Source organism: Argentina silus, assembly GCF_951799395.1.
Source record: "Argentina silus genome assembly, chromosome: 17".
Classification (NCBI taxonomy): Eukaryota; Metazoa; Chordata; class Actinopteri; order Argentiniformes; family Argentinidae; genus Argentina; species Argentina silus.
Genome location: NC_139671.1, coordinates 5,853,309 through 5,877,528, shown reverse-complemented (window position 1 = coordinate 5,877,528; position 24,220 = coordinate 5,853,309). Strand labels below are relative to the sequence as shown.

Sequence of the window (24,220 nt, the reverse complement as noted above, 5' to 3'; positions counted from 1 at the left end):
ACGGTGTTGGGGTTTTAGGTAACAGGTTCACCTGGCGTTAGGGTTAAAGCGTTACTGTAATCACATTTAGCATACACTCACAGAGGGAAAGAGATGGAGGCAGGGAGAGAGGGAGAGAGGGAGGGAGGGAGAGAGAGAGACTGGAGAGAGAGATAGAGACTGGAGAGACAGAGAGATAGAGAGAGAGAGAGAGAGAGAGAGAGAGAGAGAGACTAAAGAGAGAGGGAGAGGGAGAGAGAGAGAGACTGGAGAGAGACTGGAGGGAGAGAGAGAGGGAAAGAGAGAGAGACTGGAGAGAGACAGGGAGGGATGGGTGAAGAGAGAGAGAGAGAGAGAGAGGTAGAGGGAGGGATATAGAAAAAGAGGGAGGGATACAGACAGAAAGAGAGAAAGGGGAAAGGAGGGGACAGAGGGTACGATCAAGGAAGGAAAGCAAAGAGAGAGACACAGAAAGAGAGGGAAACTGGGAGGTTCTGCCATTGCGCGGTGGTGTGACCTTAAAGAACACTTGCAGACCTTTTAAAATAACAACAGAGAGAGAGAGAGAGAAAGAGGGAGAGAGGTGTTCCAAAACGATCTGTCAGGATCAGTGGAGACAGTTCTTCTGTTGCTGGGGAGGGCCCTAAAGAGAGGTCGAGGTCTCTCTCTCTCTCTCTCTCTCTCTCTCTCTCTCTGCAGCCATGAGTACCCCCCCTCCACCTCCACCTCCTCCTCCTCCTCCACCTCCTCCTCCTTCTCCTCCTCCTCCACCTCCAGGTAGAGAATGAATGGAGAAGGGGGAGGTCACAACAGATCCCTATGGGCGATAGATTAGGACCACCAATCCCCTAGTGTCCTTAACGGGGCAATGACACATTCTACCCCTGGTGGTTATGTCACTGTTAAATAATCCCCCCCCCCCCCCCCCCCTTCCACAGAAGCTCCCTTATAGAAGCCCCAGTGTTTGACAGACCTCAGGCCTGGAAGTATAGGACTTGAGGGGACATTGAGAGATCACTGCTACAACTGAATGTACCGTGACTTCATTCATCTTGGCTTTTTAAAGACATTTCTGTTCAGTTCCACACGTGTCGGTGTGTGTCTGCACACTGTCAGGGTGCAAGGATTTGTCCTAGTTGGTCTGTTTCCATGTGTGGGTATTTGTCTTTGATTGCGTGTGTGTGTGTGTGTGTGTGTGTGTGTGTGTGTGCAGAAAACCAATCTGGCCCAGGGGATTAGTGGCTGAGTGACTGGTTGTGTTCCAGATGTTTATCACGTCATAAAGGCCACAATCTTCCTGAAGGAAGCACGTAAGAACACATACCCTCTACAGCAGGCTACACACACACACACACACACACACACACACACACACACACACACACACACACACACACACACACACACACACACACGTCCCTGGTGTGTAAACATGCTAATAGGAAATCACCTCAGGATCTGATTCTTATGAACAGAGAATGAACAGACCTGAAGTCTGACCATGACTTATTCATCCAGCCCTCTTGACACACAGACAGACAGACCGTAGGTTACCTTGGGGTTTCACAATGTTCTTTTGACTGAATTTCACAAGACAGCAGTATGGGTGTATAGGCTAGTGACTAATGAACCAAAACCTGTTCACAAAAGGTCATGCCACTCATACACAACAGTTTGCATCGATACCAAAAAAAACTATGAAACTTGAAGCCAATAGGAGTGAGCGCATAGCAGTGTTGTTTGACAGTATAGACTGTCTGATGTGTCTGATGTGTGTGTGTCTGATGTGTGTGTGTGTGTGTGTGTGTGTGTGTGTGTGTGTGTGTCTTTGATGGACCTCGCAGTCTGCTCTGCGCTGTCACTTTTAGAACGCCAGGTGAGAGCGTCTATATCTGCCCGTTATGTATATATAATACCGTGGTATAACACATCATTCCTCCTTACATTTTGTCAGGGTTAGTGAGGTTACCATAACACCTGACATTATAAGTGACAGGCTTCTGTGTGCACCTCATAACAGTTTTCACCCTGCGCTCCAATGAGACAATCATAGGTATCGCTCTACGGATGAACTTATCATGAAATCACGTAAATGAGACCGAACCCACTAACTCTCTTTGGCCTGGGTCACTAAGGACAATACTTTACACTCAAGTAAATCGCGAATCAGGTCGTTATACAATAAATTACGATTATTGCCAAAGGTGAGGGGGTGGTAACATGGAACAGTAAACTTGCCGTTACACGTCCTCAAAGAGAGGTGCGCCTACTAAAGAGGGGGGAATCACTTTAATGGTATAGAATACAATAATATTGTACATGTTGATCATGTTGCAAAACAATACTCAATAGATCCAGCGGCATACAGAATGACCCAAACGAACCAAAAAAAAACTGCGTTAAGTTCTTACCGAGATACTGTCGGATGTCCAGAAGAATTTTCGGGGGTCCTCCGTTCAACTGGTAAAACAGAGAACTAAAACAGAAGAGGAACAGCGTAGCCATGCAGAAACCATAACCTCGCAAGGAAAATCGAAATGGAATCGCCGACAGCAAGCTGAACTTTTTGTTGTTCCGATCTCTGATGTGGTTGGGAGTCTGGTTGTTGTTAAGGGGACTGTTGCTGAAATTCTTCATCATCTCCACCTCACAAAGCGCCGCCGAGAGCGGTAGTGACCCATCCGCCTGTAGAAAGTGAAACTTGTTGCTTTGATATCATTTGAAACAGACACCCTATTCGGAAACCCAGGCGCCCCTCCGCCGCCACGAGTTGTTTGCGCACACCACGGTCTCGCCTCCGTTCGATCCCTCTCGTCTGTGCTCCGCCGGACTATTTCTGCGAATGAAGTTGCGGGTCCATCCTTCGGCGAGTGAGATTTTTTGGGGCCAGTGGCGGTGTCAGATTACTGAACGTGGAAGAAAAAAGTTCATCACATATTTTGGAGCCAGTCTATTTTGAAGGCGCAAAACAGCGGCACCATGCGTTTAGCCAAAGACCCCTTTTGGTTGTGTTCTCTCATGAGAGCGCACAGTAGCCTCCTCTGCTGTACCAACTAGCAGGCAGCATAGTGAGGTGTTCGAGGTTTTTGAAAAGAATGATTTTACTGTAGGCTTATGTGATTAAGGTAGCCTAAAGGTGTACAAAGTATTCATTATGTACAGAAGGAAAGTGATGGTATGTATGTAACCTACAATCTAGCCTCACTTTCCAGGCCTATGGTGATTGATATACTGTATACGCTAAAGTTACACATGCCCGTGATCAGACAGGTGGTAAGGTAAATAAGGAATGTAAGGTGCTTATTACCTGTGCTTTAGGGAAGGCCAGCCCACCGAATCAAGAGGACTAGGAAGTGAGAGAGTGTGTGTGTGTGTGTGTGTGTGTGTGTGTGTGTGTGTGTGTGTGTGTGTGTGTGTGTGTGTGTGCAGTGCCGTCTCTGGTAAGGCCCCCAATCATTAGCCCCCTCCCCTCCCAAGCAAAAAAAAGTTTTAAATAGTTTTCTGGGGAGGTATAGCAAATGTGTTGGTTGTTGCTCAGAAACTCCATTTGAGCAATTCCATATTGTTTTCTATTATATGTATTATTCCTATGTATTTGTGTGTGTTAACTTTCCCTTTTCAATGTCTCAGCTTCTTTTACCCCTCAGGCTTGCAGTCATGAGACAGGACCATACAGCACCACGAGAATGCATCATATACCTTACGTCAGAGTGATCAGACCCAGCCTTTAAGGCTGTTTAATGCTTTTTAATATGTGTGTCGGTCCGACGTATTGTCACTCGACAACAACAAAGTGTCGCTCCCTTGTCCTAGACGATCTACGACGGTGTCAGCAGCATACCAAAGTTCAGGAGGTTCGCGACACCCCCTCGGGGCGACACTCAAAAGTGTCGACTAGACGTTTATTTCTGTCGATCGACAGTTGTCGGCAGTGTCGAACGACAAGAGCCTTCAGAGTAGAGCTGTGGCCACGGACAGACAGTAAAGACGCAGACTCACCTACTGTTTTACTCTTTCCTGCTTTTACTGATAGCAGATGCTACACTGTGGTGTAGTATTGCTAGTAGTTTCCATGGAAAAACATCACAATTGAAGAAATTAAGCAGTTTTGTTTTTTTTAACTTTTTATTCCATATTTATCCGGGTCTGCCCTTTTGTTACAGAATACATCTGTTATGGAATCTTGTTTACGTGGCTTTATTGCAAGTCGAGTGGCAGTGTTTAACAGATGCGCTATAAATCAATCCATATGAGCCAGACACAACTGAATGGGTCGAACCCAGGAGGTAGAAATCGGAGGACGGGCTCATTGTAATATACGCCATTTAGCTGACGCTTTTATCCAAAGCGACTTCCATTGCAGTGAGTGCATACAATTCAGTATATATGGTCCCAGCAGGAATCAAACCCACAACCTAAGCGTTGTTAGCACCATGCTCTACCAACTGAGCCACAGAGGACCACAGAGGACCATGGTCATACACGAAACGGAATGAGGAATGGTATCAAACTACAGGAGTAAACCTGTCAGGCGGCATCAACTCATTGTGCCGAGATATTGAAGCCAAGCAGGTCAAAAGTAAATCAGATTTGTTTTTCTTTCCTCTCTAAACCACAGAAAATTAAACCAGTCTCTCTACTCCTATCCGCCAGAACATACTGATCCCATGTTTGGGATTCAAAGGGTTTTAATCAAATCCAGTCTGGTAATGCGATACCTGTTATTGCATAGTGAGACTTATTATCTGCAAATAAAAAGTTTAAATGTAATGAAGACATGTCAAAGAGTAGAGGACAACATGTGGTGTAGGTTTTAGCTTTCAGCCACAGCAGTGAAAACAACCAATAACTCCCTGCCCACACCTCGTCATCAGACAGCAGAGGTGTGTGTGTGGGTGTGTGTGTGTGTGTGTGTGTTTGTGAGAGAGAGAGCGAGAGAGAGAGAGAGAGGGGAAAACAGCACAAAGAACAGTGGATGGCAAGAAAGAGTTTTTATTATATTTCAGAATGACAAATAGTTATAGACATTATTTTTTGTTTCAATACACAAGCAAGTCTTTATAGACAATCATTAGCTAGTTGAAACCAAATAAAATCATTTTTACACTTATATTTTACAATACATACTGTAGCTTTTCATGGGCTAAAGCAATATGCGACAAGGTATTGCTATTTGTATAGTACAGCTAATAATTACAGTTGATATGAAAAGCAAAAAATAAGTTATTTAAATACCAATTACATATACAGAATGTGCAACTTTTGTTGTTTAGCATTTCATATATGTAATTAAGATTTTTTTGTAAGACTGCAAAAACAAATTGGAAGTAAGTAATTGGAACACGTTAATTCATGAATGATTAATTACATTTTTACATTAACTTGGCATTGGGAACTCAATACTAAGATAACTAAACACCAGCATAACCCATTCAAACCCTTTACATTACCTGAAAACAAATGTCCGCTGATGGACTTAAGAAAATGTCTGCCAATTTTGCTTTAAAAACAACTTGATTTACTTTCTAAAGTGCATTTTACAGTGACAGTATTTCTTCTTCTTTACAAAATACATCCTCAAATGTTGGATTTTTTCTTCTTCCAAACCCCTCCTAATTGTGTCCTAGCGAGCTCAGAGCACCACGTTGATTGAAGAGAAAAGGCATCACACTTCTATCGAGTGTCCACTGCAAAAGCATCCCCTATTTTTAAAACCACTCTGCCAAACTTTTATTTTGAAACTCCACAGGCCACTGCCAGGGATACTAAGACTGGAACATGTTTGCAATGGATGAAATTCCTTTCGCAGTATAACAGACAGACCTTGACCTTTGAACTGGAACAGACACAGCCCTGACCCTGTTTTGAAGGGACTATCACTCAAGAGCGCGAAGATTCTGTGTTTCCATCTCATTTGTGATAACTCTTCCTTACTGCAATGATCAGTCGGTGATTACTGCAGAAGAGGACAGTCTCTAAATAGCATAGGTAAGAAGTTGACTCAGTGGACACTCAACTGATTCTAAACCAGAAAGTAAAACCTAAGAGTTACACACTGTACAGTACGTAGGTCGCCCCATCTACTGCCTCCCTTCACCATCTGTCCTCACCATGTCTGAAAGATACACACACACACACACACACACCCCCCACCCCCTCGTCCAAGAGAGCCTAGGACATGACAAACCAGATGTCAGCTGTGTGTCTCTGTGGAACAACTGTAAGCCCTCCCTCCTCCCTCCATCCCTCCTCCTCCTTCTCTACCACCACCCTCTGTGTGGGATTATGTACACCATGTCTCATTCACTGTCTATGGCCAGGACTGGGATACGCTGAGCTGAGCTGGTGTGTTCAACATGGGACACCGTGTTGGAATCAGCCTGCTAGTGGAGTCACATCTGTGCTTCACAAGGACAGGAGCCACACATATGTGGTTATGGTGGTGTGTGTGTGTGTGTGTGTTTAAAACCATTACAGTTAAACCATCTGCAGACATGATGTGTGTATGTTGTACTGACAATCACCGTCATCACACAGGCCCACATTCAGAACGTATAGGCCTTGTGTGGCGTGGACAGTCAAGCCTTGGTGAAGGGGGCAGCAGGGGTAAATGCTGAGTACATGAATAGATAGTCATCTAACTGTTCATTCATTACATAACATTAAGGCAACTTAAAAATGAGCTTGGATACATGGAGACAATATTGTCTGCAAAGAAAAGGCTGATCTCCCATGAATGATTATTAGAGTGGTATACAGAGCCTCGATGTAAGGACCTACATATTGAAGGATTACATGCACCCAAGATATATATTTTTTTGAAATCTGAAATATAATCTGCAATATAAACTCATGTCAACAGCTGTCTGTACTTACAATGACTGAGATATGGCCTCCAAACACGACCTGGACATTCACATAAGCAGACAAAACAAATACTTCTTGAACACATAAAATCACCTTGAAATTAGAATACATGGCACAGAAGCCTATATTACAAAAACACTAACGTGATAGAAAGTAAGGATTTTAAAAAGAAATCTCCATACAATAGCGTTGTATGCCTATTTTGTGTGTGTTATGTTTTTAGTCTATTAATTGTAGAGAACAGAACCCATCCTTTAATATGCTGTAGCATTAAGGAGTTGGATTAACAATAGTGAAGTCTGCAGATTAAAAAGAAATTGCTTTGGCCAAGCTACATCACTGTCAAACTAATCTCCCATACTCTGTCTCGAGCACGAGATGAAAATGAAGCACTTACGAAACACAGGAAAACATTGATAAAACAGTCTTTCACACTTTTATATATATATAAAAAAAAAGTCTTCAACCTAAAAAATGAGTGTGTGCTATTTCCTCGAAGGCAGTTCTCATGTTCTCGTGTTTTAAGACCACAGGTTTTCGTTTCCAAAGGGAAACAGTCCCAGAAGAGCGAGTCTAAAGTCCGTTTTCTAAAAGGCATCTGATATCTTTTCTTGGTAGTCAGAAGAATCTCACCGTAAACATTTTAAAAGGAGAGGAATAGAAAAAGAGAGCGAGAGAGACAGATAAATTGATAGAGAGGGAAGCAAACGGAGCAGAAATTGCTCGTAAGTCTCAGCTGTGGCTGTGCATCGTCCAATCGTAAGTCTCGACTGTGGCTGTGCATCGTCCAATCGTAAGTCTCGACTGGCTGTGCATCGTCCAATCCTAAGTCTCGACTGTGGCTGTGCATTGTCCACAGTCCAATCCGAAGTCTCGATGGGGGCTGTAAATTGTGCTGTACTCATTTGAACAGTCATTCAGTTCTGCGTTAGTCGACCGTGCGGTCCTCTGAGCGGACAGCTGTACAACCGTCCCAGTAACCGTCCGCCTGTGTGGTTAAACACTAACACAGTTACGACTGTGCGTCTCTGCTGTGTGCGCTGACCAATCTGGCCTCGCTGACCAGTCTGCGGGCGTGTCTCTCGTCCCGGACCCCCGCCTCCCACACGCCGGTCTCCGTGAGCGAGGAGACGCGCCCCAGCGTGTCGTATCCTGCCGTGGCCAACGGTGTGGCGTACATGGGCAGCCCGATGGACACCAGCCAATCGGAAACGGTGTTGACGTGGCCCGGGGAGAGAGGCTTCCGGCACATCTCGGTCAAACCTCCGAACGGGATCTGAGGAATACCGGGAGAGACAGAGCACGTTTTAGGATCTTTTTGGTTTGACCTAACCTGGTGGTTTCAGAGCAGGGTGCAAACGTTTCAATGATAAATAACAAAACGATTAGCAATTCTCTTATCAATGACTATCACTGTCACGGTCTTTCTTCATGGACACATCAGTTTTTAAGTATCACAAGGACCCAAGAACATACTTATGTGAGTGGATAAGATAAAGAAGTAGTGGACACTCACAGCCATGCGGTGTTGCTTGCGGAGCTGCTTGACGCGGACCTGGTCCATGGTGGACGCCACGTCCTTCACCGGCTGCTCCAGATCCTCAGAGTAGCGCTGCACCAGGGGCTGGGGGATACCACACCGCCCATGCTGGAGAGAAGAACGAAGGAGGGAGAGAGAGAGACGGCGAATGAGTGGAGGAAGAGAAGGAAAGGGACCCAGAGTTTCCCAAAGCTTCATACAGTACCACACACAGAGGCTAGGAGCTTTGCACTGCCAATTGCTAGCATGCTGGTTGAGATATGGGAGATACCCGGGTGCATGTCAGACTGAGACACTGCAAAACCAACCCGGATCTGGAGTTAATCTAGGTTGCTAAGGAGGGAAAACATTAACCCGACATTTCAAAGCACCAGAGGAATTCACCACAACCAATGCCATATTAGAGAAGCCAATTTGGAAACGATAGTGACTTTTCGATTTTTGCTTCAATAAAAGTGCCTGCTAATCCTGTAAAGACCATTCAATCATAAACCGAAACACAAGACGCAACGGAGACCATATTCTCCGTTTTATTGACAATCGTCACGGTGTTTGTCAACCGAAGCTTCTACAAGAACCGCATGTTTTGAAGACTCCAAGACCGCGGGCTGACGTATGTTCTCGCTTTATTTGCTAATTTGAACATTATGAGACTTGAGAGGCCCAGTTCTTGTTGTTTATGGGGGAACGAAGCAGACTAATAATGTCACGTAATGAGTCAAAACACTGGAACGCCATTGGTGGGCAGATAAGCTCATATCCAAAGGCAGACTGCAGCACCAGCCTCCTGAGGGAGGGAAACTTTGAAAATAAAAACGGACTTAGGGAAAAGAAGCTTGTTGAAAACATTAAGGAAAGAGAGAGGGAGGGAGAGAGAGAGATTGTTTGCTGAGAAGTTTTTCCCGAACACTCCCAAAGAGTTCCCCTATTTCTGGGCAGATCATCGCATGAAAAAAAAAAAATGACTAGATGAATGATTAGCATTTTATGAAAATAGAGAGAGAATACTATGGGGGAAAAACTTCAAACATCTCCCTCCTTCTCTCTCTCTCTCTCTCGTTTAGGCTGCAGACACCTGGTGTCCTGGCCAGTCTCCAGCCAGTTTTGGCCTAGCTAGCCACCCTGGACGAGAGGCCAGAGGGAGGGACGAACTGAGCGGGACACACAGCCAAGTGCCCCGTATGACCCTCCAAGCTAGACTCTCTAACAACAAACACATTTCTACTAATCATTCTCACTGATCGTCGCAGTAGCAATGATGCACTCGATCGTGGCCAGGAAGCAGTGCACTCCTAGTGGCCAGACAGAGTCACTGCAGCAAAACTCTTTATTAAATATGAATCCAGCAGGGCAGTACTCTGTGGTCTCTTTTGGATATTTCTCACCTCTGCCCCAGCCCTCAGAGCCTCTGTGTGTGTGTGTGTGTGTGTGTGTGTGTGTGGTTAGCCTGGCAGCGTATGGGCCTCCATGTTAAAGAGGCAGAGCCAGGGGTCTGGCCTGTGGCTGAGTGTTTAACAACCCGCCTGCCTTCAGCGAGCATCAGCCCGTAAACTTAACAGACACCATCGCTCCACAGCCCGCAGAAGATTTTCCCCCTCATCGTCTAGCTACTCTCTCTATTTCTCTCTCTTTTTTCCTTCTATGCTGTATGGATACCAAAGCAACCCACTGCTATTGTTGGCACAGCAGAGAGCCATTTCACAGAACATGGGATACAGTCAAGTTATGACTGAGTCAAGAAAGGCATGTCACAACGCGGAGTCAAAAGGCCTTGACGCTATGATAGACAAAACATGACTTCGGGACATTTCTCATGTCTTTTTAAACCTCTCATATGTTGTTTCCTACTCTATAAACTTAAGACTTGTGGTGTGTCCTGCACGGTGTACTGTAATTATCATGTGTTTATCGTAAGCGGTTAGGGTTAGTCCAATCTCCTACTCAAGGTGTGCGATCTCATTTGTTATATTACCTTCAACAAGCGTACGCCCCCAAAAATTAGACTAAAACTCTGTATAACTGCCTTTAGCCTAATAATCATCCACCACATCCAACCTCTCACTCACCATAGTGCCATAGTACAGTATGACTCAGGGCAATGGGTTAGTTAGTTAGGGTTAGTTCTGTGTCTTCTGTGTATTACCACAGTAACGGTCAGGGGTCAGTGACTGACCTTGTCTGAGTACGGCTCCTCAGTGAGGTCTATGCCCTCGGCCTCCAATCTCTGCTCCAGCAGGCTTTGCAGGTCGTCGGCCATCTTGGCGTGGGACACCTTCCTCCCCAATGCCACCTTGGTCCCCTGGATCTGAGGGCACGCAGACTCACGCAGGTCCGACAGCCAGGGTGGGGGCACGGCTGGGGGGGTGCTCGGCTCCTCTGGAGAGGCAGGGGAAGCTGAGGAGGGGCTGGCAGGGGTGCTGGGGGTCTTGGTGGGCAGGGCGGGGGCACTAGGGCTGGGGCTGGGGCTCATGACTGGGCTAGAGGGGTGAGAGTGGATGAGGGAGTGGGTGGGGGAGCAGGGCAGGAGGAGAGGGGGGTGGCGAAGACCGTTGGCCAGGCGCTCCTTAGATTTCTTGATGGGGACGGGAGGGGGTACAGGGGGCTTTTTGGGGTGAGTCCGGATGCTCCTCTCCCCACCAACAGAAGGCTGAGGGGGGCTGGGGATTGGGCTGGGGAGGGTCTCCGGCGGCTGGGGGGCCGGGGTGGTGGGACAGGGGGGCCTCAGGGGCAGCTGGGAGGGCACAGGAGGCCGGTCATAACGCCCTTTAGGGCTAACCGCTGGACCTCCTCCATTGTGAGCCGGTGAACCTCCAACTCCATGCCCCTTCACTGGACTTCCGTTGCCTGACTTCGGCCCACATTTAGCCGGCTTGAGCTCAAGGCTGTGGTCCTTCTTCTGGTCGAAGGCCTGCTCCCAGTGGAGGTCCCCCAGGGAGTGGGACCTCTTCCAGGCTTGGGGGCCTGGGGGCTGCAGAGGGCCGTCCAGGTCCTCACAGCTGCGGCTGACAGGCATGGGGGTCCGGCGGGGGCCCTTCCTCAGGCCCAGCAGGCTGAAGCCCCTCAAGGTGGGCTTGACGAAGAAGTTCTTGGTGAACTTGCGTTCCCTCTTGCTCTGCTGCAGGGCTTCGGTGGACTGGGTCATGGGCAGGGTGGGGTAGTCTGGCGACTGGAGGCCCGCGGAGGTGCGGCTGGAGCGGGACGTCTTCCTACTCTTGCCTGAAACACAGAGAGCAATAATATCTTCTTTATTCTAGAGCTTGGGAATGTACCAGAGAACTGACACTAAGACGGATGGACTTTCTTGGGTTTGACTATGGGTGTTGTTTCTATTGCAGAGTTATTAATTTCCTCAATCAAAAGAACTGGATGCCAAACTGTGAAGACAAAGCTTTACTTCAGCTTCGCAGAAATAATACTGATAGAGTTCTTATTCGTCTTGTTGAGTCTATTTTCAAACCTGGCTGTACATACTTCCTGGCTTCAACTCAGAGAGTGAAATAATTGTCATAACAGGATTTCAGTCGAGGAATAGAGGGGCAGTCTCAGAAACACAACACAATAACACAAGGCTGGGGCCAAACTTACCATTCCTCTTACGGCTTACAGATCGCAACGACAGTGGAAGTGAGCTAGACTCCACATGGCAAGCAACAGATATTGAACCGTCAGATGCCATTATTCTCAATTTATTGCCATCATAAGTTATCTTAAGCTTAATGGAAGCTCTTCAAATGTTTTGTGATTCAAGTTGATGTGTTTCAATGTGCCTGTGATTGCCAAATTACCCACAAAGGATTCTGATTGATCCAGTTAAGCACTTTTCATTGCAAAGATGTATTTTATGAGTTGCCATCAAAAGGGCATGAGGTCAAGTATTGATCCTGGAATCATACGTCACTCTTGAAAAGAATCAATGCTCAAAAACTCATCGTTCATTGATTTCGAATGTAATTCTAACTGAAATACACAAAATACTGTACATCATCAAAAGCAGAATGAATGAAGAATCTATATCAAAGATACATTCTACCAATGGTCATTGGTAACGGTACCACTTTAGCTAAACGGACATAGATCATGTGTGTGGTTCTCTTTCCTTGTGGTGTCTTAGTGCATCAGTGCAATGTCCAGGACAGCTAGTATGAGGATGGACGTGGGATCTGTGAGGAATGACGTTCGTGAAACAACCATCAGATATGCTCCTGAAAGATATATATATATATATAAATGATTCTCATTGTATATCTTCCTCAAAGGCTATCGTATAAGCATAATGTACAATGTATGAGGCAGAATCCGCATGGTTTGTGGAGAACAGTGAGCAGAACATGATAGGACAGTTTATTAATGAAACACAAACAGAACAGATTAAGAATGCAGAATGTACACTGAGTGTTATGCAGCTAGTGAAGAAAGTTAACTGGGATGGAAAAAGAGACATAAAGAAAGAAAGAAAGAAAGAAAGAAAGAAAGAAAGAAAGAAAGAAAGAAAGAAGAGACATGAAATAAAGCAAGCTGAGTCCTTCGATCACTGAAGTGGTTTATTCCACAACTCAAAGATTGCACATCTTTATGAACTGTATGACACACACACACACAGAACAGGGGGGGGGGGAAACCAGTGCTATGACTGGAATCCATAGAGAGAGATAGAGATGTTATGACAAAGCAATGGTTTATGAGTTATGAAGCTAAAAACACAGCTCAATTGGTACTGTAGGGAGAAATCACACAGTCCTTTTTGGGGAGGGTGGGGGTTGGAGGAGTAGTCTCAACTATACACAGACAAATCTCACAAATATAGTTCTCAATACACTTCCATAAACATAGCGTACTGTATATGCGCTTTCCTAATATATGCACTATGATTTCCATTTATTTCCATTCCAATAATGTTGGGGTTTTTTCTTATTGTGGGTGTTTAGGCACGTACGATAATTGTGCAACATGGTCACTATAAAAATTGAACACAAGAATATGCAACAGCAGAACATCTTGAAATGGCATGGAGAGAAAAGATCCTAGAACCCACTAGCGCTGGCAACAAGCGCATTCAATTCAACTACAACTCCCAGAAGCCATTTCAAACAAAATATTCCCTCAGTGTACAGTTATCCACCTGATAGCCCCCTAACCACACAACCTCCTGGGGCTCGGGTGGGGTTCTGGGTCCATCGAAAGCTGGGGGGAACTGTGACAGTTGGCTCGACCTCAGTAGAGCGGTTCTGTGCCTTTGGACGGGGTACGTCCTTTGTACATAGGGCCCCGTTGTGGGGGAAACTAGCAGCCTGGGGCCTGGGGCACTCTGCCTTAGAATAGGGCTGATGCAGTGACGAAAGAGTGTGCCTGCAGATGGAGAGAGAGAGAGTGGTGAAGAGAGTGGAGTGAAAAGGCAGAAAAAGAAAGGGGGGAGGGGGAGAGAGAAGGGGGGGGGAGCACATCTCTCTCCCTTCGCTACGGCACTAGGACAGGGCGGTGGAGGTAAGGGGCGGAGCTAGACAGAGATGGCAGAGAGCAGAGAAGTTTGATTGGCTGGCGTTGGTCCAGTGGAGGGCGATGGGTGGAGCGTTTAGAATGCTGAAGCGTGGCAGAGGAGGAGGAGGAGGAGGAGGAGGAAGAAGCCCAGAGGGGAAGGAGTCAGTCACTGTAGCGCTAGGCTAGGCCCAGGCTAATCCCAGTAGCGCAAGGCTAGGGCTATGCTAGGCTAGGCTATCATTACCATTCTCCAAGTTCTCATTGCTCTCGTAGCAGCCAGAGTCGCGCGGCGAGTCGCCCACCAGGCTGTGGCCTTCGGAGAGGAGCTTCTCCTGGGAGCCTGAGAGGCCACTACGCTCCGGATCACTGCTGCCTGTGGATACGGACACGGACACACACAGAAAATACAGTCAGTCAGTGATCAAGAAAGGCTAATACTCATATCAATACAGTCAGTGACCAATACAGAGTGAAGGTGTATGGGTGTGTGTGTCCGTACATATCTGTGTGTGTGTGTGTGTGTGTGTGTGTGTGTGTGTGTGTATTCGTCTGTGCATGTGTGTGTGTGTACTCACTGTCGTACTCCTGCAGCAGCTCCACTGCGGTGAGCAGCACTGCTCTGTGCTGGGGGTCTCTGATGTTGAGCTCATCCAGATCCTCCTCCTCCAGCAGCTTAAAGGTGTCCAGGTCTTCGTAGCCATTGAACAGGAAGGTAGGCATGTGCTCCTGAGGAAAAAAGAACCCAATCCGGTTACCTGACGTTCTTCAGAACTGCTTCTAGATCAGAAGCAGATTCCTACCAACCAGATGCTATATGTAGCGATTTACCGCAGAACGAACAAGCCTGAGGCGAGTTGTCAGAGGCACTGTGGCTGCATGAAGGGGGGGAAGGGAGGGAGGAAAAGAAAGGGATGAGGTGGAGGAGACTCCCTAACCCACCACTTGAACCACAGGAGACAAGGCCAACACACACACACCGTTTTGTTTCACAATAGCACACAGCTAGTCATTACACCCTCTAGTGCGATTTCAAAGTGGGCGGACACGTCTAAGAATATCACAGGGCACGATCTGCGTCTCTCAACAGTCACGGCTGACATTATTGTTTCAAAACAATTCTAAACTCTAAATTCTAAATTCTACTTTAAACTGGGGGGGAAGAGTGTGGATGTCGGTTGGGTTCTTTCGAAGTTTGCGTACACCCCACGCATCTTACAGAGACTGCGTGTCACCATCGAGATCCATCAATTAACATGGTTGGAGAGACTTCCGTCTGGGAGACAACAGTGACTCTCTCTAGGATGTCTATTTCTGTGAGGATAAGTATGAAGGGAAGCTGGGACGAAAAACCAGAGTCCTCTGGCCCTGCACCGCCACAAGGACGAGACCCTCCCTGACAGAGTTCTCCTTGTTCTTTCGCGAAATAGAACTTTCCGGCGCCGGTTTTCAAGGCACGAGAACGAGTGTGGTGTATTGTGTGGAAACACCCACAACGTGTCATTGTTGAAATTGAAGATTTCGGGCGCTCAGTGGCGTAGCACTAATGCACATGCCACATAATCACACGGTTCCTGGTTCAATTCCGACCCTCGACATATCCTGCATGTCATCCCTCCTCTCTCTCTCCCATCCTTCCTGTCAACCTCTACCGTCTCTATCCCAATAAAGCAGAAATGCCCTAAAAACATATTTAAAAGAAATTGAAGATTTCAACAGATAAAAGAGATATGTACAGTACCAGTCAAAAGTTTGGGCACACCTTCTCATTCAATGGTTTTTCTTTATTTGTTATTATTTTCTACATTGTAGATTAATATTGAAGACATCAAAACTATGAAGGAACACATATGGAATTATGTAGTAAACAAAGAAGTGTTAAAACAAACCAGAATATGGTTTATATTTTAGATTCTTCAAAGTAGCCACCTTTTGCTTTGATGACAGCTTTGCACACTCTTGGCAAGGTGTGTCCAAACTTTTGACTGCTACTGTATATATACACACACACAACTTTTATCTGTTGAAATCTTCAATTTCATATATAATATATGAATAAACATAGAGATGGTCACAACAAGAGTATAATTGGGTCTTGCTCAGCTTTTTCTCGTGACTGCCTTCTTTATTAATTAAATGTCGTGGACTAAACTGCCAGTAAGCAAACATACAGTACACACTCAAAGACAAACCCACAGAGCCAAACCCACAGCAACCCATAAATCACAAAATGGAAAATGAACATAAATACACGTCTCAAATCTCAATAAGTCACCAGCGTGACAGGGAACAGGCTGATTTATCGGCATCGGTCACCGGTTGCTAATGGAGGGGTTGCTAAGGGAAGAGAGAGTGTGTTTAGTCTGGCTCTCCCAGCCCTACGTAGGTGCTGATGGAGAAGACGTGGGGGTCCCTACACACGCGCCTACAGTGCTAGTCTTCCGGGGGGGGGGGGGGGGGGGGGGGGCGGGGGGGTCATGAAGGCCACTGTATAATTAAGCCATAACAAACCAGAGGGTGTGTGTGTGTGTGTGTGTGTGTGTGCTATATCGTGGATATCCGAAGGGCTGTGATGCGGTCACAGGCGTGACGCACAGCTGTGCTTAACTACGGTCAGGCCAGACAATAATAGTCTCTCTCTCCACTGTCATGTTATCATGGCCTTGGGGAGAGTAGAGCCCTTTTAGATACAGCACGGCTGGCCTTTCATCTCAGGGCTCCATGAGGGCTGGGGATCACCCAGAAACAGCCCGCCTACGGCCCTCTCGCCCTGGGGAGGCTGAGCTGGCGGGGTTGGCTGGGTGGGTGGTTGGCAGGCTGGCTGTTGTGGCAAATGTGGCTACGTGCAATTGAAAAATACCTTGTCAGAGACACCTCTGTATTGGTGTGTGTGTGTTTGCCAGTTTGAGAGATTTGCAGGTGTGTATATGTACAGTATATTAGTGTGTGTATGCCAGTTTGAGAGATGTGCAGGCGTGTGTGTGTGTGCGCCAGTTTGAGAAATGCACAGGTGTGTATATGTATATTCATGTGCGAGTGTGAGTGAGAGACAGAGAGGTGTGTGTGTGTGTGCATGTGCGAGCTCGTTTGTGTGTGTACATGACTGTGTCATACAGGGGTGTGTGTGTGTGTGTGTGTGTGTGTGTGTGTGTGTGTGTGTGTGTGTGTGTATAAAAACAACAGTACATGTACTACACACGGCGTGGATGCTGAGCTACCTTCATGTTGATGCGTTCCAGCAGCTCCTCCACAGAGGTGGGCTTGGGTGGTCTCCCCTTCCTCCTCCTCCTCACGGGCCTCTTGGGCTTCTCCTCCTCCTCGCTCAGCACGTCCACGTAGATGAACTTGAAGGTGCCCACCTTGTTGTTGAGCAGGCCCATCCACGTCCCCATGGGGGGCTTGCTGATGATGTCGATCACGTCTCCTCTCTGAAGGCGTGAGAAAGAGCGGAAAAGCGAGTGTGGGTGAGAGAACGTCGTGGTGCGTGGTGAGAGAGTGTTGATTGGCTGATGCCCGATTTAGCTTCAGGAAGTTCCCTACGGGATAGGGGTGAAGTCTGCATGTACTCGGTTATGTGTGTGTGCGTGCGTGTCTGTGAGTTTGAGAGATGTGTATACGAATGTGTGGGTGTGTGTGTGTGTGAGAGAGAGAGAGAGAGAAAAAGAGGGAGAGAGAGAGAGGTGTGTGTGTGTCTGTGAGAGAGAAAGAGAGGGAGAGAGAGAGAGAGGTGTGTGTGTGTGTGTGTGTGTGTGTGTGTGTCTGTGAGAGAGAAAGAGAGGGAGAGAGAGAGAGAGGTGTGTGTGTGTGTGTGTGTGTGTGTGTGTGTGTCTGTGAGAGAGAAAGAGAGGGAGAGAGAGAGAGAGGTGTGTGTGTGTGTGTGTGTGTGTGTGTGTGTCTGTGAGAGAGAAAGAGAGGGAGAGAGAGAGAGAGGTGTGTGTGTGTGTGTGTGTGTGTGTGTGTCTGTGAGAGAGAAAGAGAGGGAGAGAGAGAAAGAGAGAGAGAGGGGTGTGTGGGTGTGTATGTTACCTTTAGCTTGAGGGAGTCTGAGTCGTAGGGACTGGGGGTGAAGTCGGTGTGCACGCGGGCGCGGCCACAGAAGGGTCCTCTGTAGGGGGGCTCCTCGTCATCCCCGTCCTCCGACTTCACGCTCTCTCTGTTACTGGCCGACGAGTCCGTGGTGCTGACCGTCTGACCGCCTGAGAAACCACGACCACACACGGTCAATGACAGAGATCTGGTGTGTATACACACACACACACACACACACACACACACACACTCTTTCGAACACCATGATGCAATGGAGTAAAACGCACTCGCAGAGACGCTCAAATCCAAACACACGGCTTCACGCTGTTCTCCACACACACACTCTCCATCAAGGAGATGGAAGCACATTAACAACACACTGGTGCCACTTCAGACGCTGATCGCCACAGTAAACAACAAAACATAACAAAACCATAAACAATAACCACAACGCTAAACGACAACAAAAACAATAAGACTACAACTATAACAATATCACATGAGAGCAGCAGCAGACTAAAAGACTACAACTAGAACCATATCACATGAGAGCAGCAGCAGACTAAAAGACTACAACTAGAACCATATCACATGAGAGCAGCAGCAGACTAAAAGGGCCATTGTAGTCGACTTGGGCAGCGGGACAGGATGGAACTTGGCCGATTGGGTCTCTCTCTCTCTCTCTGATCAGGTTCTGATCAGAGTCCAAACCCATGGTAGTGATCAGTGTGAGAATCATTAGATGCGAAGGCTTCTTGTGTAATGTCGAGCGTGTGCGCATGTGTGTATGTGTGTGTGTGTGTGTGTGTAGCCCCCCCGGGCCCATACCACCAGTCAACACACACGAGAGAGAGACAGCAGTTGCGCCAGAACCAAAAACTCTCTCTTGACATCAAACAGTTCAAAGATGGGCTTTTTCCACAAAAACAACTAATGGGAACTGCATATTCGTAATGCTTTGAACATGACCCAAGACCCCCTAGCCCCACCCCACCCCACCCGCCCCACGTTGTGGGAGAATCTCTTGCAACATAACGCAACAAGCGCTCGGATGAGGACACCTCTGGACCCTCTCTCTCTCCGACGCGAGGGGGCGGCAATTTGGTTTGATGATAAGAGACGATAAGTTCTGTGCGGGAAAAACAATGACGTCATACGCATATTAATCAACCGCCCAGTAGACTTGCTTTGGTGGAGTCGTTTAAGGATAGCCTGAATCATCTGAATCCCCCCCCCCCCCAAAAAAAAGATGTTGCGTGCGCGAAGGAGGTGGACGGGAAGATGGGGTGGCATCGCCCCCTTGTGTCCGCTTTCAGGCACTGCGCGCATGTGGCACTGAGTCTCTGGAAGATCAAGAAGCAACATTCTATCGCTGTGCGGCCAAGTCGCGCTGGGTACAACTGGCTCATCTACACCTCACGTAGGGGCGTACACACACACACACACAGACACACACAGACACAGACCCACACACACACACACACACACACACACACACACACACACTTACTCATGGAGCTCTGTCCGCTGAGGGAGCTCCTCAGGCTCTCCACGGATCCTCCAGCCTTGAGTTTGGGTTTCTCCAGGGAGTCAGTGTCTGGCTGGGGAGACTGGGGAGAGCTAGGGGCCCCGTCTGGGCTTGACTGTGGAGGGAGGGAGGGACAGAGAGGGAGAGGGAGGGGGGGTGGAGAGGGAGAGGGATGGAGAGAGAGAAAAAGAGAGAGGGAGGGGGGGGGGGAGAAACAGACAGGTCGTCAGTATCCGTGATAAGCAGCTGTCACTCACAGCCCCTTGTGATCAGACATCTGACAGTGACACAAATGACAGCTCTCCTCTGGTACCGAGGTTGGAGTTTAAACAAAATACCACAAGGTGGCAGTGTGGCCTAGAAAATCTTTTTTTTTTTCCCTAACGAATGCGGGCCGTGGCGGTATGTCCGTCTTTTTCCGAGAAATGAAATCATGACTAGCTCAATCGTGCTTGGGTCAGCGCATTGACGTTACCGCCATCACACTTGTTTATTTTCCAGGGAACTTTGTGTTTGCGTTGGGCCATCTGGAAGGCTGCACCACGGCTAAAGGTTTTACACACCAGTGGCAGAGCATTTGAAACCAGGCCTAGGCTCCTAATGCATCGTTACACACACACACACACACACACGCACACGCACAGACGCACACAAGCACGAGCGCTCACGCACACACACATGAGCGCACACCCACACACACGAGCGCACACCCACACACACACGAGCGCACACCCACACACACACACACGAGCGCACACCAACACACACACACGAGCGCACACCAACACACACACACGAGCGCACACCAACACACACACACGAGCGCACACCAACACACACACACACACACACACACACACACACACACAGGCCTGGGGGAGCCTTGCCTCACTGCATGATCTCAGCCTCTTGCACACTGACTTACACCCAGCATAGTCACACACCCACACACATACACACACCCACACCCACACACACACACACGCCTACACCCTGGGCCCTTAGAGAGATGAGACCAGTGAGTGAGGACAGCTGAGAGAGAGTGTCCCAGATGTGTGTTTGACTTACGTGTGTGTGTGTGTGTGTGTGTGACTATGCTGGATGTTTACTCGGTAACCAACACAAACACATCCACCCATACACACACACACTATGCAGAACCAAATTGAGAACAGAATTCTAGGGAAGACAAGGGAAGGATTCAGAATGCTGACCCATCGTTTACAGGAGTCTATATCACAAACAACTAAACAATCAACTTAACTGAAACTGAGTGTGTGTGTGTGTGTGCGTGTGTGCGCGTACCTGCTCAGACAGCGAGCTGCTGTACTTCTTGGACATGCGTTTCCTCATGGTCTCCTTGACAGACTTGACCTTCTTGCCCAGGGAGATGCGAGACGTGGTGGGAGACTTGACCACCTCCCGGTAGATTGCCTCCTGATCCTTACTCTGAGAGAGAGAGAGAAAAAATGGAAGGAGGAAGGGAGGGACAGAGAGAGTACAGTAAGGTAGAGAAATAGGAGAAAGAGAGAGAGAGAGAGAGAGAGAGCAAGAATAATAGAGAGCATGACACATGAAACAGAGAACAGAGAAAGAAAGGGAGGAGGGGAGAGAGGGAGGAAGAGCACAAAGGAGTTGATTGAGTGTGTGAGTCCAGTTTCCCCCCAGGATCCCCAACAGTAATCTGGCGGTACCGTAATACTGTACTTACATTGGGCTCCGACCCGGCACTGACCACATGGAGCGAACGGTTGGACAGGTCAAATCCCCCGAAACTACACGTCCTCTGTGAGAGGAGGAGGGAGGGAAGAGTCAGAGAGAGGGAGGGGGGGAGAGAGAGAGAATGAGAAAGAGAGGGGGAAAAGGGGGGAGAGTGAGAGAGGGGAGAGAGTGAGAGGGGGGGAGAGAAAATGAAAAAGAGAGGGGGAGGGAGGGAGAGAGAGAGGGAGAGAGAGAGAGAGAGAGAGAGAAAGAGAAAGAAAGAGTTAGAATCAATCTGATCGGTCCGAATGATATCAACTCCCCCCCCCATGGGCATCCCTGTTAGAAGAGTCAAATCACAGTGATTCATGCAGCTTGGTGTCACACACAATGGCAGCAGTTTGATTCATGGTTGTATGTATGTATGTATGCATGCATGCATGTATGCCTGGATCGGCTGAGTGGGCGTCGGTGTGTTCTGTATGCATGTATGCCATGGTATGATCTCATATGGGACACTGAAGCCTGGCAATGAGACGTGATATGTAATATGAAATAAAATCATATTCGGTCCTCGTTAAGCATGTCAAGTTATTGGGTGGTCTGAGTTCAAATGAGCTGTGAGGTCATCCGTGGAGAATTGAAGTCACCGGTTGGGTTTATATGTCATTTTCAAACCTCCAGTACACCAAGCCAATGAAGTGACAGAATCTGGTTAGATGTGGCCCAGCTGAAATATAGCATATATTATGTGATATTATAATATACACATACGCTTGCCCAACTCAATGATTCAGTTTTGGTTAATTAGGAGGGAAGGGGTTATTAGGGTTTTAAGAGTGGGAACACACATCGTATATAGGGTTAGGAATACTTTAACGAGTGTGTGTGTGTTACGAGCGTGTGTTGGAGGGAGGTAGGGAGGGAGGGAGGGAGGGAGACGGCATAGGGAGGGGGAACAGTACAGTAGAGACATCCACACAGAGAATATACTGTTTCTGTCTGAGGAATGTGGGAGATGTGGATGATGACCCCGTCTCATCTCTCTCCGCTTAACTCAATTTGAGACGGGGGGGGAGTTTTGATAGGACCGGTCACGAGAGTGTGTGTGTGTGGGGGGGGGGACGGGGGGAGGGGGGAGGGGGAAGGGGGGGACTGGGGAGAAGAGAGATTGAGTGTCCTATCACTCAACTGATACTGCCTTTGACCTCCAGACGCCTCGCTAGGCTGTGTAATTGCTGGAGCTGGCACGCACACACACACACACACACACACACACTACTAATTCAATCTGCCCTTGACGTTATAGGGCATCTTAACAGGGCATCTTGTCTAATCTACTCAAAGAAGGCCACTTCCCCTTTCGATCCACCGTGTGATAGTTTCATGTTGAGAACACCGTTTTTTTTTTTTTTTTTTTTTACAGTTTGTGTTTAAATCAGGTCCACCATCTCTGTCCGCTTGGAGAAGAAGAAGATAAAAAAAAAAAAAAAAAAAAGGTGGAGGCGTCCAAAAATAACCGTCTGGAGATGGGAAGTGATCGGATGTTCTATGGAATGACCATGCACTCTGAAAAAAAACGTCTTCCACAGAACAGGGAAAAAAAAAAAAAAGAGAGAGAGAAAATTCCACTACAGTGCATCTGTTACCATGATCACGATGGAGCCACCGGTCGCAAGGAGCGAAAAAGTTGGATGGATGGATGGATAAAAAAAAATAATAATGTGGATGGATGAAGACCACGTCCACTGATCTCACAGGTGAAAGGTCAGGACTCGAGGCTCCTTCAAGGCTGCAGAATAGCTGACTAGAACTTCTCAGAACCAGAAAACCCAGATTCTACTCTCAGCACGAGCTTCCAAAATCGATTTTCTATTGAGAGATTGAAACGTCTCTCGAACACTGCTTGTTCCGCACGAACACGACACAGTCAGCTATAAGACGGTAAACACATTTCTGCTTCTGGATAACAGTTGACCTGGCTGTGATCACATGGTTGTGTGCTATTGTGAAGCTCTCTCTTTGTGATGCTGGAGGCCTGTCTAGGCTGGCCAACACTAGTCATCCTTGGCCGGGGCTATGGGCTTATGGCCCCAGGCCCGGTCCAAAAGCTTCCCTCTAACCCGATGGAGGTTGAATCTCGCTTCAGCAGAAAGGGAACAGAGTGATCTCTTTTTCCAGCTCAGTGAGACAGAAAAAAAACGAAGGGAACAGATGAGAAGGAGAGGGAGGGTGAGAGAGGAAGAGGGGAGTGTAGGAAAAGATGAGGAGAAGAGGATGAGAGGGAAAAGGAGGTAAAGAATAAAACAAACGAAAAGGAGAGGATGAGGAAAGGGGGAAGCGGAGAGGTGAGTAGGATAGGTGTAGAGGTGGGTTGAGAAGAGAAGGGGGGAATAGAAAAGGAGAGAGAGAGAGAGAGAGAGAGAGAGAGAGAGAGAATGCCGGAGGGAAGAGAAGAGTAAAACGTGTCTCTGAGGCTTTGAGCAGTGACCCGGCAGAACCGAGGCTCTTTCACTCTATCAGCTCCGACTCAGAGGAACTCCAGGGGGGGTTTGGGGTCCGGATGACATTTCTAAATGGCATTTCTGAAAGCTTCCCTGTAACACAGGTTAACCTCCCGACAAGGGCACGGGGCAGCAGATTCTATGACTATTTTATATCAAATAGATATTTGACGGTGCCAAAGGGCTCTCCATTTCAAAGCGATGGAAAATCACATGCCTCTCTGTGGAGGTCTCTTTTGTTGAATGACCCCCTGCTAACTTGAAGTGGATTTAAAAGCGTGTGTTCTCTATGCCTGAGAGCTATTCTGCAGCCTTGCAGTGAGCCGGGGGTCATCCTGACCAGGAGGGGGCGACGTCTCCCACCCTCTCTTTCTCTCTCTCTCTCAAAGACTCACAGACTTCTGCTGGATGCGTAAGAGCACACGCTTGGTGCAGCGGTCCACGCTGGCCGCCCACTTCCTGTCTGCATCCCGGTCGTCCTCCAATAGGCAGCGGCGCTCGGCCCGGCTCAGGGTGACTGGCCGGACCAGCTGGGCCCAGTTGAGGTGGCCGTAGAGGCTGCGTTCCACCACGTACGTGATGTTCAGCTCGCTAACCGCC

General features: G+C 47.8%; 1 protein-coding gene across 3 annotated transcripts in view; it reads right to left on the bottom strand.

The window, feature by feature from the left end:
• Positions 1–4,961: 4,961 nt before the first annotated feature.
• The window catches only part of LOC310818459 (SAM and SH3 domain-containing protein 1-like), a 163,146-nt gene continuing 143,887 nt past the window's right edge, over positions 4,962–24,220 (bottom strand). For all 3 annotated transcript variants that reach the window (XM_083689405.1, XM_083689406.1, XM_083689407.1), the window contains exons 11-20: positions 21,127–21,201; positions 20,721–20,864; positions 19,398–19,530; positions 17,885–18,054; positions 17,077–17,286; positions 14,437–14,587; positions 14,106–14,234; positions 10,560–11,602; positions 8,363–8,494; positions 4,962–8,122 (exon numbers count right to left, since the gene is read on the bottom strand). In XM_083689405.1, coding sequence (XP_083545531.1) covers positions 7,859–8,122; positions 8,363–8,494; positions 10,560–11,602; positions 14,106–14,234; positions 14,437–14,587; positions 17,077–17,286; positions 17,885–18,054; positions 19,398–19,530; positions 20,721–20,864; positions 21,127–21,201 — 2,451 coding nt within the window. In that variant the 3' untranslated portion in view covers positions 4,962–7,858. The remainder of the gene's footprint in view (positions 8,123–8,362; positions 8,495–10,559; positions 11,603–14,105; positions 14,235–14,436; positions 14,588–17,076; positions 17,287–17,884; positions 18,055–19,397; positions 19,531–20,720; positions 20,865–21,126; positions 21,202–24,220) is intronic.